General features: G+C 41.8%; 1 protein-coding gene across 3 annotated transcripts in view; it reads left to right on the top strand.

Moving 5' to 3' along the window:
• Positions 1-19,316, top strand: part of RERE (arginine-glutamic acid dipeptide repeats) — a 429,896-nt gene that overhangs the window by 149,718 nt on the left and 260,862 nt on the right. For all 3 annotated transcript variants that reach the window (XM_032610681.1, XM_032610678.1, XM_032610670.1), the window contains exon 2: positions 18,410-18,875. In XM_032610681.1, the coding sequence (XP_032466572.1) occupies positions 18,554-18,875 (322 nt within the window). In that variant the 5' untranslated portion in view covers positions 18,410-18,553. The remainder of the gene's footprint in view (positions 1-18,409; positions 18,876-19,316) is intronic.

Genomic DNA, 19,316 nt, shown 5'->3' with positions numbered 1-19,316 from the left:
TTGGGGTTCTTAGATGTGTAGGACGTGGGCTGTCTGTTAACTGATATCTTTGATCTGCTAGGTATTGTGCAGGTTAGTGCCTTACATGGGTTATCTTATTTATTCTGCACAACTCCTCTATGGGGTATGCTGTTATTATTTTCTTTATAGACGAAGAAACCAAAGTTTAGACAGAGAGATCAACTGCTCATGGTTATAAAGCTAGCAAGGACCAGGGTGTGTTTCTCTCAGCAGGGCCTTATGGAGAAGATGAGAGGAGACAATATATGAAACATATGAGCTGGTAAATAATAAGGTATTTTGCATTTGTAATATGTTCAAATGCTAAGTGTAAAATACAGACTATGCTTGCAGAAGGAATTAATTAAAGAGGGGCAAGAAAGGCATGGCACGGTTTGGAGGCATCATGGATTCCTTCTCAGACAGTGTAGGGCTTGGAGTGGACTTGAATAATACACAGTTATTCAACAAATGGTTATTGAGCTGGCAGTAAAGACAGTGTGAGCAAAGGTGAGAGAGTGAGAGGACCAAGTAGGGGTACATGTAGAAGGCTTTTTATTGGAGAGTTGTCGGGGAGCAGGGTTATGAACTGAGGACCAGAGAGGTGGTTTCCTGAAGGAGGAAATTGAACCTCATGTCTTTCCTGGAAAGTTTTTTTTTTTTTTTAAATTAGTATACAGTTGACATAAAACATTATATTAGTTTCAGATGTACAACATTATGATTTGATATTTGTATATAATGCAAAATGATCACCACACTAAGTCTAATTAACAGTTCCCTCACTACATATAGTTACAAATGTTTTTTTTTTTCTTGTGATGAGCACTTTTAAGATCTACTCTATTAACAACTTTCAAATACAGTCAGCCGTCTGTGTCCGTGGGTTTTCCATCCACCGTTGATTGAATCTGAGGACGCAAAACCTGGGGATATGGTGGGCCAACTCTATTCATTGTTTTAGCCATTTTATGGAAAGGACTTGAACATCCGTAGAATTCGGTATTGGTGGGGGCTCCTGGAACCAGGCCCTCTTGGATACCAAGGGATGACTGTGTACCATACGGTATTGGTAATATAGTCACCATGCTGTACGTTACATCCCATAACTTATTTATTTTGTAACTGGAGGGTTGTACCTTTGTCCCACTTAGCACATTCTTGAATGAGGACATTAAAAATTGAGTTAAAAGGTAGGTGTCATTTGTGTTTATAGAGAGAATTGAGGTCCAAGGTAAATGAGGGCACTGGGAATGGAGAAAAAGATTGACGGTATTTTCCCAGATGTTTTCCTCCAGATACATGTGATTCAAGGTAGTGGCCACTTTCTTGCCATTATCTCCAGCCTATTACGTGGTGCTCATCGGTTTGATTTGTGGGTCATCTCTGGTGACTACGGGGAGGTCCACCTTTCGCCTTAGCTTGGAGCCTGGGTTGTGGTTAGGGCACACCGAGGCCAGAGATACTGTCATTGCCTTGGCACCATAAAGTGGTTTTAGGCATCTAGTCTCTTTTTTTCTTGAGTTCTTGCGATCCCCCTTCTGTTTTAATTTAATGTTCCACTTACGGGAGTTGATTCCTTTCCCTTGCTGTTGAGTGGCAGATTCTTTTCTTTCCTCTTTTGGTAAAAAATACCTGATTTGCTTTATTTAGTTCTTTTAGCTTGCCATCTAAGAAGGTTTTGTGGAGTGAATCATTCTTCATGTGGTTCTGTAGTCCGAGTTGATGTTGGTCTCTAACATGTGAATAGAACGACCAGTGAATAGTTTGGATTATTTTCTAAAACCTGATCAGTGGTTAAGGCTCATGCTGATGTGGCAGATATTTGGGGAGTCAGATTCCTATCAAGAACTCCTGATATTAAGTGCAGTTAAGTTGTAGAATTTCTATTACTCTTGTTCACAACTCATACTGTTCTAAGGAAGAATGAGAGTTTGCATTGATCTTTATATGTTTTGTAATGTGGAGATGAATTACACTGGGCAGTATGCTCTGGATATTTGATTCTGTTGATAAGCAACTTACTGAACAGTTCTCTTACGCACAGACTTCTTAGACTCTTTAGTATGACAAATACACTGTAAACTGTAAGAGTATTTGTAAGCAATGCATCCCACACTTTACACAGAAGGTTTTATTGTTGCGCCCGTTGGTTTGGGGCTGTCTGTCATAGGGTCTCCAGATTCTTTTGGGGGGGGACTTATTTTGGCAAATGCTTATGGTGTCTGTGTTTAGCCCTATACTCTCCATCTAATGCTCTTCCCAGGTCATCTCATTCAGTATTCACAGATACTATATGACTTTGTCTCCCAAGGCCTTGCCTTGGTGTCCTCTCTCCGGAGCATCAGGTTGTCTTTTTAGCTGCCTAGTAGATACCTTAGTCTGGATGGCTCTGTATTAGCGGCCGAAACCCAACACTTTGCAAAATTGAAATCTCTTCTCCATTTAGTCACATGCATTATTCCCCCCCCGCCCCCGTCCCCATCCCCTTGTTGTCCAAACTAAGGATGGAAGCCCTTACGTCATCTTCACTTCTCTGTCTTTGATTCCCAACTGGTTGATTACCAAGCCTAAAATCCATTGGAATCACTAATAGTATCGTCCTCCTGTTTTGATCCTGGTGGAGAGTAAGAATGGTTTAATTGTGGATGTGGTGATGGGGCTCTCAGGATGCTTAAAAATCTCTTCTGGGCTACCCTGGTGGAGCAGTGGTTGAGAGTCCGCCTGCCGATGCAGGGGACACGGGTTCGTGCCCGGGTCCGGGAATATCCCACATGCCGCGGAGCGGCTGGGCCCGTGAGCCATGGCTGCTGAGCCTGCGCGTCCAGAGCCTGTGCTCCGCAACGGGAGAGGCCACAGCAGTGAGAGGCCCACGTACCACAAAAAAAAAAAAAAAAAAAAATCTTCTGTATTATTGGGAATCTCTGTGGATTTTTCATTGGTATGAAGAGCTGCCTTTTATATCACTGCTTTTTCTACATATTCTGAAATTCTGTAATATTCTAAAAAATGCTTCTTACCTATTCGTATCATATAATTTGTTTAAAAAATATCAAAAGTGACAGACCTTTAGGGAAGAAGCAACACATCATATCCAGCTGCTTAAAAAAAAGAAATCCAAAACAAAGTGGTAAATTACCAATTGCTGAAAATGGCACATATGTCTCTAGGTGGTTAGACATACTGTTAAGTCAATTTGCAAGTTGCAGGATAAAGCAGGCAGGAGAATAAAGAAAGGGATCTGTGCATTTCCCCAAGGTCCCATAGATTTGATAAAATTAACTTTAATCAGAAGTGTCAGTTTTTCCACTGAAAGCATTTGAGAATAAATTTCTCTGTTTTCTGATGTGAGAAAGAAGATTTCTTTTGAGAATGCTGTTGTGAGCCTGTGCTCCATTTACATTGCAGCCTTCCAGGTTGTGTTCGTCAGTTGCTTTTGAAATTTATGTTCTCTCATGTTGAATATTGCCTTGCTTGCATTTTCCGGGTGTTCTTAAAGGTCACTAGAGACTAGAGCTCTTCAGTATACGTTTACATTGGGCAGTAAACTGAGCTTCTGATGTTTTTGTGGTTGTGGAGTATGGAATGAATATTTTGCTTGTAGGTTTAATTTTTCCTTGACTACAAAATTGAGGAAATCTGTCAGGGGAACTTGACTTTGAGCAGTTAGGATACAGACCTTATTTAATCAGGCAATTCAGTTGCTCTACTGTCTTTATCTTACACTATATAAGATGAAAGCTTAGAAAAAAATACCTGTGTAGTATTGATTAATCCTGCCAACGCGTGGCCAATACAAGTCTTGTTAGCAGATGGACTTGCCTTGGGAAGAAATGCAGTTTCTGCCTCCTTCAGTCTTGCTCAGTGTTATCACAGTTATTGTCCTTAGGTATGACCTAGTCAGTTGCTTTCACACTTTTAAAAACTTAGTTTGAAGAGCTCTGAAGACATAGCTTTTCTTTTTTCCCCCCTCCCTGTATTACTCTCCTACTGATGATAATGTTCAGGCCTGTAAATCAAAAGGTTCTCTTTTAGTCTAGTGATGGTTATAGAGCAGTGTTAATAATTTATAAATGGCAAGATGAGCCCTCTCTTAGGCCATTGGTCTATAGGAAAAGCTGCAACTTTTGTACATATTATTTAATAACAGTTTGTGTTTTAAATGATAATGCAATAGATTTAATTTGGGTATGTTTTAATATGAACTGTAGCATTAAGCTCTTGTGCCCCATTCTTTAAAGAAACATGATTTTCAAATTTTCTTATTTTGACACTTACCTTTGGAGCCTTTTATTTGTTTCACAAATCAGTGGGTTTCTCAGTAATGACCTTCTTTCCAAGATCTTGGCAGACACTTGCTTTAGAGAGGTGTCTGTCTTTATTGGAAACCCGATGTAGACTTGATGGCATTCTCTTCTCATTCCCAGGAGGGCCTGGTCCTAGAGGTAAATGAGTTTTTATTAGAGAATCTGTTACATACTTAGCTGGACTGGGGTGTATTATCTGTGATGTAGGGCCATTATATCATCCTCTAAAGCTCGTTGTAGTAAACAAATTAAGCTATACATAATAATAGGGACTATTTTATTCTTGAGTGTATGGCTGTTCCTCTTATCAAGAGGGTGAAAATGAAAAAAACATACCCTCCATATGAATTTATTCGATTTATTGCTGATTATGTATATTCAAGGTTTTTTTTTTGGTAGATAAACTTGATATTTTTCCCAGGGCAACAGATAGAAGAATATGCTGGCATATTCTTACGAGTTATTTTTATTTTGTGAGGGTACTCTTTGGAAACTGTGAATTTACAATGGGGTTAACTTACTGGGGCCAGAAGCCAGGTGTATCTCAAGCTGAATATCCAGAGAGGTTATTGCTGATGCCTGCAGTGGGAACTTTAGGTGACATTCTATAGGTCTGTACTGTTCTATACTTCCTTTCATAGTTTCCTTCTTTCTACTTGTAGTTTCCTCACTTTCAAGTTCCAGAATGGAAAGTGTCCGTTCAGCTTATTAGCGCCCACAGATTTGACTGTTGTGCTTTTTGCTGTATGTGTCATATGTCACTTGACTGCTCTTGGCAGTCTTGGGTACCATTCCTGGTCATGGAGAGACATTAGTGCTGAGAAAAAGCTGGCAGTGCTGCCTTCATTGCTCATGAATGATAGAAGCTAGATAATTATATGTAAGAATCCTTATTTAGAAATCTAGACTCTCTAACTAGGCAATGACACCTCCCCTCCTTTTCTGGCTCTTCCTACTCTGAATGTTAGTGTTATCAGTCATTCGGTGCCCAAAAGTATGGGGAATCTAAAACGGTCAACTATAGAATAACATGCTTGCACTGTCAAGATTACCTGGAGTTCATGCTTCCTACTGTTCCACGTACATAAAAGATGATATTTGTAGAGAGTACTGGGTAAACTGGAGATACTTTGGGAGTGTCCGTACAGGACTTTGTGAAAAATTCATTACGTATTTTCCCCCATTCTTTCATTGACAAATATAGTCATAGTTTTCTTGATAATGCACATGTATTTTGAGTCCAGTTAAACCTTTTCGTATCAAGTATTTAAAAACAATACGCAGGCTTCCCTGGTGGCGCAGTGGTTAAGAATTCGCCTGCCAATGCAAGCGACACAGGTTCGAGCCCTGGTCTGCGAAGATCCTACATGCCGCGGAGCATCTAAGCCCGTGCGCCACAACTAGTGAGCCCTCATGCCACAACTACTGAAGCCAACACGCCTAGAGCCCGTGCTCCGCAGCAAGAGAAGCCACCACAATGAGAAGCCCGCGCACAGCAATGAAGAGTAGCCCCCGCTCGCGGCAACTAGAGAAAGCCCATGTGCAGCTACGAAGACCCAGTGCAGCCAAAAATAATAAATAAAATAAAATAAAATTTATATATATATATAAAAAAACCCAATATGCTTTTTTCCTCCTACTTGACTCACCAGTTCTTTAGGATTCAAATTATGACACTAAGTAAGCATCACTAATGAGCCTATTAAATCTCATTTTTTTTCTGAAATTGAGCTTTTGTTTTGAATTCATATACTTAGTTACTACGTTTTCTTTTTTCTTTTTTTTTCTTTGTGTGGACTGTACAGTATTCAATTTAGGGCCTCAAAAATGTTACTTAAGAAAACTTTTTAAAATCTAGTAACTCTCCTTTATTAATTTGCAAGGTAAAAACAGTCTCTCCTCCACACACCCCCCCGCCACCCCCCCCCCCCCGAGTCTTCATTTGAATAGCTGCTGTATTTCCCTTTGAAACAGGGGCGGGGAGTGGAGTGGATGTACCTATCTTGTGTGACTTCGTAAAGTAGAAGCCAACCAAGTCTGTAGCAGCCTGGGTTTTATTAAACACAGCATTTGGTAACATCATTAATATGTAATTTGTCTTTAGGCAACTGTTACATATGTAGAGGGCTTCTTTGTGAATAAAACAGGGTATTGTTTTCACCTCAGCATTTTCAGAACATGGTCCGAGACAGTCTTTCCATCATCCCATCACTGAAACTTCACCTGCAGTTTTCAAATTTATTTGGCCTGTGTCCGTAATACCTTTTATTTGCTTCAGAGTATTCTCTTGCTACTTTGAATGTTTCATCTCCTGTAGTTTGCTTCCACGCCACCCAGTCATCCAGTCTCATGGTTATTGGTGTAGGGTTTGTATGGTGAGGACTCCCAGATTTAAATCTCCAGCCCAGAACTTTCTGACCTCTCAACCTGCACCCATATTTCTGCGTAGATATTTACTAGGCGTCTCAAACTTAACATGTTCCAAAAGAATTCCAGTTTTCCATCTCTTCCCCATCAGTAAATGAAGCTCTGCTCTTCCAGTTGCTCAGGCCCAAACTGCGGCCCCTTCTTTGACTCTCCTCTTTGTCTCAAATCACATCCAGTCTGACAACAGATTCCGAGGGCTCTACTAGCAGAACCTGCCCGCAGTCTGACCTCTCTTTGCACCTGCACTACTGACACCTGGCCTGAATCTACAGTCTCGTAACCCTGCAGCAGCTGGAGGGAGTCTGTTAAAACGTAACTCAGATCATTACTTCTTTATGCCAAAACCCTACAAAAGCTTTTCTCTTATTTCAGTAGATGCAGCGTGCACACCGCCCCCGCCTGCCCCCCTTCCCTCTTCACCTCTGACTTTCTTCTTTGCTGTCACTGCTTCAGCCACCTGGTGGCCTTTTGCTGCTGTTTGGATGTGCCCAAACTGCCCCTGTCTCAGGCCTCTGTACTTGCTTTTCTCTCTGCCTGGAATACTTTCCTCCAGATAACCGCACAACTTGCTGCCTTACTTCCTTTAGGTCAAACGACCCCTTATCAGCGATTACCTTAAATAAATTACCCCGCCCCGCCCCATTCCCTTTTGACCACCTTAATTTTTTCTCCATAGCACTTATCACCAGGTAATATACTAACATATTTTCTTGTTTGTTTGTTGTCTGCTCCCTCCCCTACTATACTGTAAGCTCTCTGAGGTTAGAGATTGTGTGTATTCTGATCGCGCATATATCTGTAGCTCCTAGGGCAGTGCTTGGCACCTAGTAGGTGCTAAATAAATATTTGCTGAATTAATGGAGGAATTGACAGCGACTTTGCTCAGGACATTGGTGTTTATTTGATGATCAGTGTCACAACTACAGCATTTCAGTGTTGTGGTCCAGGCTGCGGGACTCCCTGTACTCCCACCCTCCCTGGTCACTTGCTAGTTCTTGGCATCTTGAATTGAATAATTCTAGTGGCTCTTTTGCTTTTCTCTTTCAATGACGTCAGGTTAACAAAGATGGCAGTGTAATACATCTGGTCAACCTAGAGAGCGTCATACCCAGTTGGAACAGCTCAAAGAAAATGGCAAATTGAGTTCTGGCTTAGATTTATGCTTTTCGTCAGAGCTACTTTTCCTTTTCATCTAGGACTCAGATTCTGAGTGTTTTTAGAAGGACTGTTCCGGTGAGTTTTGCGGGTTTTTTCCCTTGATATAATTTGTGCCCATGGATTAGAAGTGTATTATGAATGCTTTTGGTTTTTCATATATGTGTGAAGTGTAACTGTGTTAAGTATAAAATCCACCCTGTCATTTCCTTTCATCAGCTGTTGAGACCTTACGTGCCATGGTTGCAAATTAACTTTGAATCTCGGATCTCTGCAGACTGAAAGAAACCCTGCCCAACTTATCTGCTTTGGAACATGTTGTGCAGAGGCAGTAAGCCTGACCAAGTATTCCTGCATATTAAAGATTACTGTGGTCCAAGGAAGGTTCTCTTTCATTCTTAATGTTACATGAAATAAAACTTCTCCTATGTGTTTAATTAACTATGCTTTTACAACTTTAAGAAGTGGTTTTTCAGAATTGTGGAGGTAGAGCTTGTCCTTGTGAATTTTATAGCCAGATGCATTTTTTTAAAAAATTTTAACGAAGCTCGAGCTTTTTCTTATTAGTTTGTAATGTTGCTGTTTGTGTGTGTTTGTGCTGTAACAGCTTTATTGAAATATAATTTGCATATCACATAATTTACCCATTTAAAGTGTACAATTTAGTGACTTTTAATATTTTCACAGATAAATGCAAGCATCACCATAATCAATTCTAGAACATTTATATCATCCCCAAATGAAACGCATAACTATAGCACCCCAGCACCCCCCACCCCCAGGCAACCACCAATCTGCTTTCTGTCTCTATGGATTTGTCTTTTCTGGGCGTGTAATATAAATGGGATCATACCGTATGTGGTCTTTTGTGACTGGCATTTTTCACGTAAGATAATGCTTCCCAGGCTTATCCATGTTGTAACATGTATCAGTATTTCATTTCTTGTTATTGTTGAATAATGTTCTATTTTATGGGTATACCATATTTTACTTATCTGTCTGCTTGAGTTGTTTTCTTTTCACACACACCCCCCCCCCCCGCCCCTTTCCCCCACTTGGTGTCCCTACGTGCTTGAGTTTTATATTTATCTTTTCTGCATTTGGTTTTCTATCTGTGGCCATGCTCTGGGAGAGTGAGTTCAGGAATTCTTTCCCCTTTCACACCAGGGTTTTGGTCTTGTAGGCATTTGGTTTCCCTTGTTCTTGACATTGTGGACACCAGGTTTTCTCAGTTAGTCGTGTGATAACAGAAGCATCCACTTGGCTCCAGGTCCAGAGCAGGTCACCACTGAGTAACATTACCCCTGATCACCTTCAGAGCTTGCCAGGAAACATCAAGATTTTCAGAATATTTACTTCTGTTTTCCTAATTCAGCTTCACACATCTGTGTAATTACTATTTCAGGTAGTGTTTTGAGTTAATCCAATATATTTCAGAGAATGAAGAACATGCCACATTATACAGTTTTCGTAATGGTGTTAGCTTTATGGATTCCATACTGGTCAAGGATAATTTTGAATAAAGCAACACAGATGCTTAATCCTTTGAAATCTCTGTGATAGACAAGCAGTTTTATTCGTTTAAAGCAGTGGTTCTCAACTGTGAACAACTTTGCTCCCCAGGGGCTATGTGGCAGTATTTGGAGATTTTTTTTTTAATGTTTTATTTATTTAATTTAATTTAATTATTTTTGGCTGTGTTGGGTCTTTGTTGCTGCGCGCTGCGGTGAGTACTCTTCGTTGTGGTGCGCAGGCTTCTCATTGCGGTGGCTTCTCTTGTTGCGGAGCACAGGCTCTAGGTGTGTGGGCTTCAGTAGTTGTGGCGCGAGGGCTCAGTAGTTGTGGCTTGTGGGCTCTAGAGCGCAGGCTCAGTAGTTGTGGCACACGGGCTTAGTTGCTCCGTGGCATGTGGGATCTTCCTGGATCAGGACTCAAACCTGTGTCCCCTGCATTGGCAGGCGGATTCTTAACCACTGTGCCACCAGGGAAGACCTGGAGATACTTTTTTGTTGTCGTCATTGGAGCAGTGGGTTGTGGTACTAGAATCTATGTGAGTGGAGACCAGGGATAATGCACAGAACAGGCCTCCCCCCCAACCACCCCCCCCTCACCCAAATCTGGCTCAAAACGTTAATTGTGCCGCAGTTGAGAAGCCCTGGTTTAAAGTGAGCATTGAATTCTTCTTCACTACTTAGTAGAAGAGACACAACTATAGGCAACTTGCAAGGCAAAAAAAATTTCGTATGTAATTGCGAAAATCTTCACATTTTAACAATATAGAAAAGCAGTTGCTGTGTCAGTGGATTTGTGTGTTCTTTAAAGAAAAGGAGGATTTTTTATTTTGGGGGGTGCGGGGGAACCTCCTTGGGCATCTCATCTTTGGGAATTCCCTACTCTTACTCCAACTAAAAAGGTTATGTGTTTGTTATTTAATTTTAATTGAGCTGTTGATTGTAACCTGGAGTTTTGCTATCCTGGGTACTTTCCCCACCTTTTGCAGGTAGTATGTTTTGTTGTTATTATGTCTTTTTGGAAGAAATTAAGATATTTGTCAGAGTCCGCCAATCTTAGTTCTCTGTTTTTTTCCCAAAGCTTCTCAAGCAGTTGAGGAAGTGCTGCTCTAAGCATTACACCCACTTGTGATTAAGGTGCGTTCATTCTTTGCCTCCTTCTGTTTTGATACCACAGAGGCTGCTCTCTGAATCTGACTAATGGGTCCCATCTCGGTTATTTAGGTTGTCTCAGTAAGACATGTGTTCCAGGAATGAGTATTTAAACATTGACTAATTAAACTGATTGAGTTTAAATATTTATTAACCCCAAATGCAGAGAATCTTTGGAGGTAGATGTGTAACCGTTTGCTTATAAATGGTTGGATTTGTTCAGGTGGGAGAACTTGACACCTGTTTATTTTTACGTGGGAGAACTGCTCTCAGTGCCACATCCGTTTCAGATGAAGCTCTCTGACCTCTACATGGGTTCCTAGATCCGCTGACCCCATGTTTCAGAGTTACCTTGCATCTCTGTCAGTGATTCTCCAGCCTGTTTTGAGGTGTTCTGTGCAGCAGGTTGCTGTTTACGAGTTCTTATCCGGGAGTAACAAGTGTTAGAGTGACATTTCCCTTTCCAGAGCACAAGTCAGTACATTTTCATTCCCAGGCTGTTGGTATGAAAGGGAACAGGAAAAGAACATTGATTTTACTGAGAAAGCAAGTCGCTCAGCTGTCACATGCTTCCTGGGTGTTCTGTTGCCTGCCTGGCTGCAGCTGCTTGTCTTGCAGGTGGGGCCCAGCGCAGTGGGTAGCTCACTTAGGTCTTCCACTCTTGGACCATCCCATTTTGTTCCGAAGGGAGAAAGCTAAAGCATTTATTGAGACATAATAAATGTAGAAATGGCAAAGGCAGAAGTTCTTGAGGACCTTGGTTCCTGATTTAGGCTTTCAGAGATAGTAGATTTGAGAGCAAGCTAGTTGGGAATGGCACTAACAACCGTTGTTGGAAAATACCTCGTGCCAGAAGGGATGAATGTTTCCCTAAATCCTACTTTCATCTTAAGAGCCTGCAGTAACACCGTTTGCTTAGCAAACTCTCTTAAGGCTGTGTGATTGAAGGCAGTATAGCCTTGTGGTTAAGAGTATAGGCTCTGAGTCTAACACAGAGCTGTGTGATTTGGGTCTACCGAAATACAGTGTGTGAGTTTTGGTCTGCTTGCTCAGCCTCTCAGTGCTTGCTTTTGCAGGGAAACTGTACATAGCAACAGCATCTGCTGGACAGCGTCACAGTTACGATGGTCATGTGACCTGGTTTCATGTTTTTCCTGAACAATTCTTAATGTTTTTGCTCTCAGATGTGTCCTGGTTTGGACGATAAGTTATATTCTCACTCTCATTATAGTGAAGTTTAAATGAATTAACGTGTAAAATGCTTAGCGCATGTTAAGTGCTCAGTGAGTATTAGCTGCTTCATTATTTTAGGAGCTCCCATTATCCGTTCCCCCCTCTACTTAAGCTTACTTCCTACTAGTTTTACTCTGTGCCTGCCATCCAGGACAAGGATTTAATCAATCACTGTTTTACTGCACTTGCACCTGAATGCTCTCTCCTCCTTTTTGCTCCTCCCACCCTGTTCATGGTGTGCAGGCCAGCTCAAGCACCCCCTCAGTTATTTACGCATGAAATATTTTCTTTCCCAAATAAAAGTCTCATCATAATACCGTCCTGATGGATCCAGCTTATGTGTGAGAGGGAGGGCAGGGAAGAGTAATTTACTGCTCGTCTGTATGTGCCAGGCAGTGAGTTAGGATTTGAGAATACAACACAGAGCAAAGAGAGTCAGGGTCAGCCTTTCACGGAGCTTCTAGCTTAGAGGTGGAGACAGCTGTTAATCAAATCACACAAATAAATGTGAAGGTACGGTTGTAGAGAGCATTACAAAGGGATTTAACCTAGTCCTTTTGGACAAGAAAGGACATCTTGAGGAAGTTCCTGTTGAGCTGTGACCTGAAGGAAGAATAGGAGATACCTAGGCCAGGAGAGGAGATGAGCATCACGACGGAAGGGAGAACATGAGCTAAGTCTTACTCCAGGTAGGAGGGCGTGTGTTCAAGGGGCAGAGGGAAGGGCAGTGTGGTTGGGCACAGAGTGTGGGAGGGAGGCGGGGGATGAGGCCAGATAGAAAGATAAGGGCGTTGTAGATCATGATTAGGATTTGGGTTTTTAGTTAACAGAAGTGACAAGTCACTGAGTATTTTAAGGTAAGGATTGACATAATCACATTAGCCTTTTGAAAGGAGAGCCCTGGCTGCAGTCTATAAAGAGAATTATGAGGATTCAGAGGAGTGGATTTGGAGAGAAGCCAATTGAAGTGGTCCAGGAAAGCCACACTAGTAGCTTTTAACTAAGGTTGTGGTGTTGGGCGTGTTCTCAAGTAGGTGTGTTTGAGAGAAATTTATAAGGTAACGGTGACATGGTTTGTTGATGATGGGATGAAAGAGAGGAGGCGCTAAACATGTGGCTTAGGTGTCCAGCTTGCATGACAGGATGGGCAGCGGCACCAGTCACGAGAGAGGCCATTTGGGGCCAGAGTGTGCCCTTGTTCTGATATGTTGAGGTACCTTTGAGACATCCAAGAGGAGACTTCAGGTGGAGGCAGTTTTCAGAGGCATCTGGCTCTGCAGGAGAAGTTTGGTAAACACGTGCATTTGTGGATCACCTGTGTGGATGTGGTACCTGGGGCCTGACGGACACGTAGGAGATCGACAAGGATGAGGAAGGATGGCTCCGGATAGCTCCTGAAGAGCTCCCCCATTAGCTGGTCCAGTACTAGAGGTGGAGGAACAGTTAAATAGACCCAGGAGATGACAGTGCCAGGAAGGCCAGAGGAAAAGAGCCTTTCCAGAAGGAGGGTGTGTGGTCAGCCCTGTCAGAGGGTGCTGAATGGTCAAATGATAATGAGAACAAAACCTCTAGTGGATTTGATACAGAGAGGAAATTGCGTCAGTAGGAGTTGTTCTAGTGAATATTATATTATAGTCATGGTCCTTGTTGGTTAGTGGAGAAGTTACACAAGTTAACAACAGATACCAGTAGTGGGATCAATGAGGGCCACTTTACAGGCAGGATGGGGAACAGTGAGGGGCTGGACTTTGGGGGGGTCTGGGAGCCTTCCTGGAGTTGGGCAGCAGAAATACCTGAGGGCCCTAAGGGTGAGTAGAGGTTAGCCCGACAAAGGGGAGGGGACTGCTGGACACACAGGAGGGGTGGAGGTGGGGCTGGAGTGGTGAAGGGGCAGTCAGGACAGGAAGGTCTCTGTAATCTTTGAAAAGGAATGGTGCACAGTGAATTGTACTGTACGTGGTGAATTGTATGGTGTGTGAATTATATCTCACTGTAAAAAAAAAAAAGTGGTGGAGGGTCAGATGCTTGGCTGGCTGTGTTGGAGGACGAATTGGAAGGAAAGCAAAACCAAAATTTTATAGTCACAGAGACCAGTTAGAAGGCAGTTGTGTTAATCTGTGTGAAAGATGATGATGGCTTGAAATAGGCACTCTCTGCTTGAGTTGGAGCAGTGGGCAAATTATAGAGTTATTCAGGAGGTGACTGGTAGACCCTGAGAGCTGAGGAAAATGCCTGGTGTGTGATTGGTATTTGACAAACGTAAGCATTTCTTGCTGTGGTTGAATGAGGAAGAATTCATTGGACTTCACTGACTGCCTCTGGTGTGAGAGTCAAGCGTCCTCCAGAATCTGGCTTGAGCAACTGAAATGAACAGAACTCAGGGATCGGGAACTCGGGAGGAAGGAGCGAGTTTTCATTAATAAGTGGGTTTTACGCAATCCAAGAGGAGATATTTTAAAATTTTTACTTCATTTGTAGTCAGTTTTCCATGATTTATTTCTTACTCGTGTAATAGGATTCCCCCTCCTCCCTAGTAGGTAATAAATTCTTGAGGGTAAGGATGACGTTTGGCTACGTTTATATCTTGCATAGCACAGTACACTGTTGGGCATTATCTGCTGTAGTAGATAATGTAGTCATGACTGATCTAAGTATATATGATTGATAGTTTATATTTATAAAGCACTTTGCAATCTATAAGTGCATTTACCTGCATACGTATACTTAATTCTCACAGCAGCTCTGTGAAGTAGCTAGTTATTATCCCTGTTCTACAGCATTGAAACTGACTCAGAGGTAGAGTGATCTGCCTAAGGCACTAGCCCTGGCAGTGCCAAGAACTTGGATCTTGGCTTCTGAGCCCAGTCTTCTTGCAGTCCTATCAAGGGCCCAAACCTCCTGGGACTGCTTAAATAGTGACAAGAAGTGGTGTCCTTAAATGAGGTGTGGACCCTGAGCATGACCGAAATTTTAGTACTTTATCCAAATCAGTTCTGTTAAGTAGTGTAAGGTGTTTGTAGGTAGTTGTTGGCTTCACTTTGAAGAGGCAGACAGTGTTTGTGTAGAGGGTTAAGTAACCTGAAGTAATAAAGAACAGTTCGGTATCCTCGACTCTGTTAAATGCCTTTGACCCTGGTTAGATCACAACGAAAGGAAGCTAGCCTACCAAATTTTATCAAGATAAAACAATGAAGGGCAATCTGATGACTCTGGAAACTAGTGTGAGGACTATACGTTCGTTTTTTAAAAGATCAGTCCTCTTCCTCACGTCACTCCAGCCCCTCTGGCCTCCCGTGTCTTGAATGTAACTGAATCACTGATGCCTCTGGACATTTGCACCTACTTTCCGCTCTGCTGGAATGGTCTCCGTGTGTCCTCTGTACTCACTCTTAACTTGGGACAAAGCCACCTCAGTGAGGCCTTACCTGACCATTTAAAATTGCAATCCTCTTATACTCCCTTGTCCCCATTGGACTCCCCATGTAAGATCTTTTAATATAGTGTATGTGTGTGTGTATGTGTGTGTGTGTGTGTGTGTGTGTATGTGTATGTATATATCTTTTTCCACTTCCTGGAACATCAGTTCCACAAGGGCAGGGATGTTTGTATGTGGTTCTCTGCTGTTTTCCCCATACCTAGGGCAGTAACTAGCACACCGCACATTGTGGGCATTCAGTAGACGTTTGTTCGTTGAATAGATGAAGATTGTTTTGAATCTGAAATGTTTTAGATTCGATTATTCCTTTAATTAATTATTAAAGTATCTTTTGCCGTGTTTCCTGTTTAACTGGGTTGAGTAGTGGATCGACAAGATATTTTCAATATTCTTGTCTGTCTTACTGGAGAAAAGTACCTCTTGTTTTTGGGGGGAGAGGTTAAAGTGAGTGTTTCCTAAAGCTGTGCAAATTATCAGCAAGAATACATGTAGGAAAGGTTGGCACCTGTGAAGATACAGATTATAACCTGAGCAGCAGGTTGGAATCAGGTCAGATGGGGTTCACCTTTGGGAGACCTGCTTTAGACTCACTCACGGGCAGATGATCTCTTCTTAGTTCTCCTCCTGTAGCCTGAAAAGTGGGAGTGGTGACTTCTGTCTGGTTCACATCCCTGAGTTGTAGACAGAGAGAATCTAATGAGATCATGGCAGGGACCTGCTTTGTAAACCCCTTGCTGTTTTAAAGATGCTGTTGTATTGTCTACTGTGCAGATCATTTCTAGCGTACTGAAGCGACAGCTACCTTTCTCGGTGCCACCTGGTTCCTCTCTGGATCCCTTTCCTCAAATGTTGTATTATTGTTGCATGTTGGTCATTTTATAATGAGGCTCAAAAAATTATGATTAGTGTGGTAGGTACAGTGGAAAAGAATATATCCCCACTGAGCTATATTTTATAGCCAAATGTGAATGGTAGTTAGATTAACTTTTGCTTTGGATTATCAATATTCTTGGTTATCTGAAGGTTGGATACACACACGCACGCACACACACACACACACGTAGAGGATTTTATTTTGTGGATGTTTTCTCTGTGGATTGTTGAATTTTTCTTGCTAACTCTTGGCAGAAACAACTCAAATTTTTTTGTAAATAGAAATATAGTATATGATTTTGTAGGGAGTAATGTTGAATGTACAATTTGGACTTACTGTTTTTTTTTCCTTTTTTTAAGTGCTGAAATAATATTTTTACACAATTTTCTGGAGCAGTTATCTTGTTAACCCTAGGGAGAATGAGTTTTTTTCTTGAACTCATCGGAAGTATGTCTGTCCTGAACTGCGTCTTAGAGGCTTTCAGCCTAAGCTTCTTGATCTTTTTAGATTCCCAGGAGGCCTTGGTATGTTTTCAGTGTCAAAGAGGAATGTTTTAACAACTGTATTAGCTGATGGTTTTCTTTCTTGTATGATTGGCTTGTTCAGGCTCTAAACTTAAGCCAGATGGAGAAAGTAATATGTCTCTTGGTGTATTTTCAATTGCTAACACTAGTGGCCTACAGGGACTTGGGAGTTTATTACTGTCTGTTTAGCAGATGATTCATCGAAGCAGAACTTTTGCAGGTACTAGAATAATTTTTCATTTTCTGGAAATATGTTTGGAAAATTGAAATCCTATTTGAAAGTGCATTTCCTACGTAAAAGGAAGCAATTTAGGTTTGTGCTACATGCTTTCATCCTTCTGACTTTGCTTATAGATTGTTGGCATTATTGCTCCTTCATTGTTCTCTCACCCAAAAGTTGTTGTTAACATTTTGTAAATTTTCCTGAATGCCTAAGGATATTCGAAGTGCTTATGTGGAGGTCTTTTCTGGTATCAAGTTTGACCTAAGAGCTTTGGAGAGAGTATATGATAATTTTTATGGTTTTGGCATGACCAAAGAGAATTTTCTCTGCGTCTGAGGCATGTAACTAGAAACTGACTTGTTTGTTGTTGTCTGAGTAAAGAGGACCAATTTTTCGTTTCTTTGCATGTGTTGTTTCCTATCTGGCCCTCGTAGCATGAGCAAGGGATGGTTCTCCTATTGATCAGTTGTCTCCTCTCTTTGCATTAGAGCATTGCGGGCAAGGACCACGAGGTGTTCCCTCATGGTGTCTTTAGTTCTGAACCCCTGGCACGTAGATAATGTTTGGTACAGATTGCTGAAAAAATGAGATATTGGGAAGGATGATAAAAGACTGCAAAAGATAAATTACTGGTTATTATGACTGTTCCAAAACTGACATGTAAATAAAATTAAAATTTTTTTTATAAGAATTGTGTTGGGTTGGACCTTGGGGTTTACTCTTCACATTATACATTCTTAAAACCTTCAGACTTTCCTTTTGGGGTTTAGTTCTGGGGAGAAATTTATTAGGGAAACCATTAACAGTGGAAATTTGGAAGAATGTATAAACCACCTAATATTCCCTAAAGATGGAAGGTTGTTTTTGGAAGCTGTTATATTTTCTTAAGACAGAGATAATATATCTTTCGAGAAACCATTTTTCCTGGAAAATAACTAGAATAGTAAGTAGACCTAGAAGATGTAAAAAAATTGTAATTGAAGGCAAAGGAATCTTGCTTTGAGGTTGTCACTTTTATTTGAGTCAGCTCTTATGTTTATTCTTGAGAGGAGCTCTGGAAATTTGGAGAAGTGGCTGGAAAGAGTCTTCAGAAGATAATGCGCTGTGAGACATCCTGAGACATTTTCCAAGGCTACCCAAATTACTTTTTGCAGGTGGAAATAATTTAACTACAGGTTCTTACCCTTTTAAATTAATGTTATGGGTTATGAAGCCCCTTTTGTATACTTGTACCCATTATATGTTGTTTACTAGGGTACACTTTACCTTTTCCTTTAAAAGTTAGAGAAAACAATTTGCATACAGACAGCATAGTTTACCCTTACGCATTCAGACATCTTTCATTATTGGTGTAATCGAAAATCCCAAACCATATGCTAGTTGAGGCCCAAAACTTGTTTATATTTAAATTTGATATCACTTGTCCTACCTTTTTTCCTGTTGCCAGTGAGAAGTTTTAGTTGCTAAAGCATGAGTGAGTGAGTCATTTAACAAAACGTTCTTTTAGGAAGGAAATAGGAGAAAATGTTAAAGGAAAATCAATTTCGCTCTCTCTTTCCTCTCCTAGCATTTTTGAAACGTTGGGGTTGTTGGAGTGGTCGGATTTTCCCTGGAATTGAGTGAGAAATTCAGAAGACTGAAGCCCAGGCTTACTGTCTACCTTTCACGGAGGCCCAGCCGTGAGAGGACAGAAGAAGGCACGTGGCGAATCATGACAGCTGATAAAGACAAAGACAAAGACAAAGAGAAGGACCGGGACCGAGATCGGGACCGAGAGAGAGAGAAGAGAGACAAGGCGCGAGAGAGTGAGAATTCAAGGCCACGCAGGAGCTGTACCTTGGAAGGAGGAGCCAAAAATTACGCTGAGAGTGACCACAGCGAAGATGAGGACAATGACAATGGTGCCACCACGGAGGAGTCCACGAAGAAGACCAAGAAGAAGCCCCCGAAAAAAAAGTCTCGTTACGAAAGGACGGACACTGGGGAGATAACGTCTTACATCACGGAGGATGATGTCGTCTACAGACCAGGAGGTGAGGCGCCTTTGGGTCTTTACAGTGTTTGTGGTAGAGAAACGGTGTCAGCACGTGGATGCAGGCAGGCGTGGAACCCAGAAGAGTGGTTAGTGGTTTGGGGCAGGAAAGCTCCAGGTGGGAAACAGCTGCTGGCTTTGGTCATCTGGGTGCGCCCGCCTCCACTCGCCTCCTGCCCTGGCCGGTGTGCCTGTCGTTCTTTCCGTGTCTTCTGCTGCTATTCTTGCACTTCATCGCCTGCCCAGTAGTTTTCCTCTTTCCACTTCCTCCTTGCCTTTTGTCTTCAGCACCGATTAGGCTGTGTTGAGACCCTGCAGAATGGAGTACACAGTGGGACAAGTAAACCTTCAAATTCTTGGGAACAGGACATTTTACGTTGGCTACAGCAGTGACCAGAGACTAGAAGGTGTTTTTAATGGCCTTCAGACGAAGGTTTATTCC

The sequence above is a fragment of the Phocoena sinus genome, chromosome 1, assembly GCF_008692025.1.
Source record: "Phocoena sinus isolate mPhoSin1 chromosome 1, mPhoSin1.pri, whole genome shotgun sequence".
Classification (NCBI taxonomy): domain Eukaryota; kingdom Metazoa; phylum Chordata; class Mammalia; order Artiodactyla; family Phocoenidae; genus Phocoena; species Phocoena sinus.
This window is presented reverse-complemented; position numbering and strand designations above follow the sequence as displayed.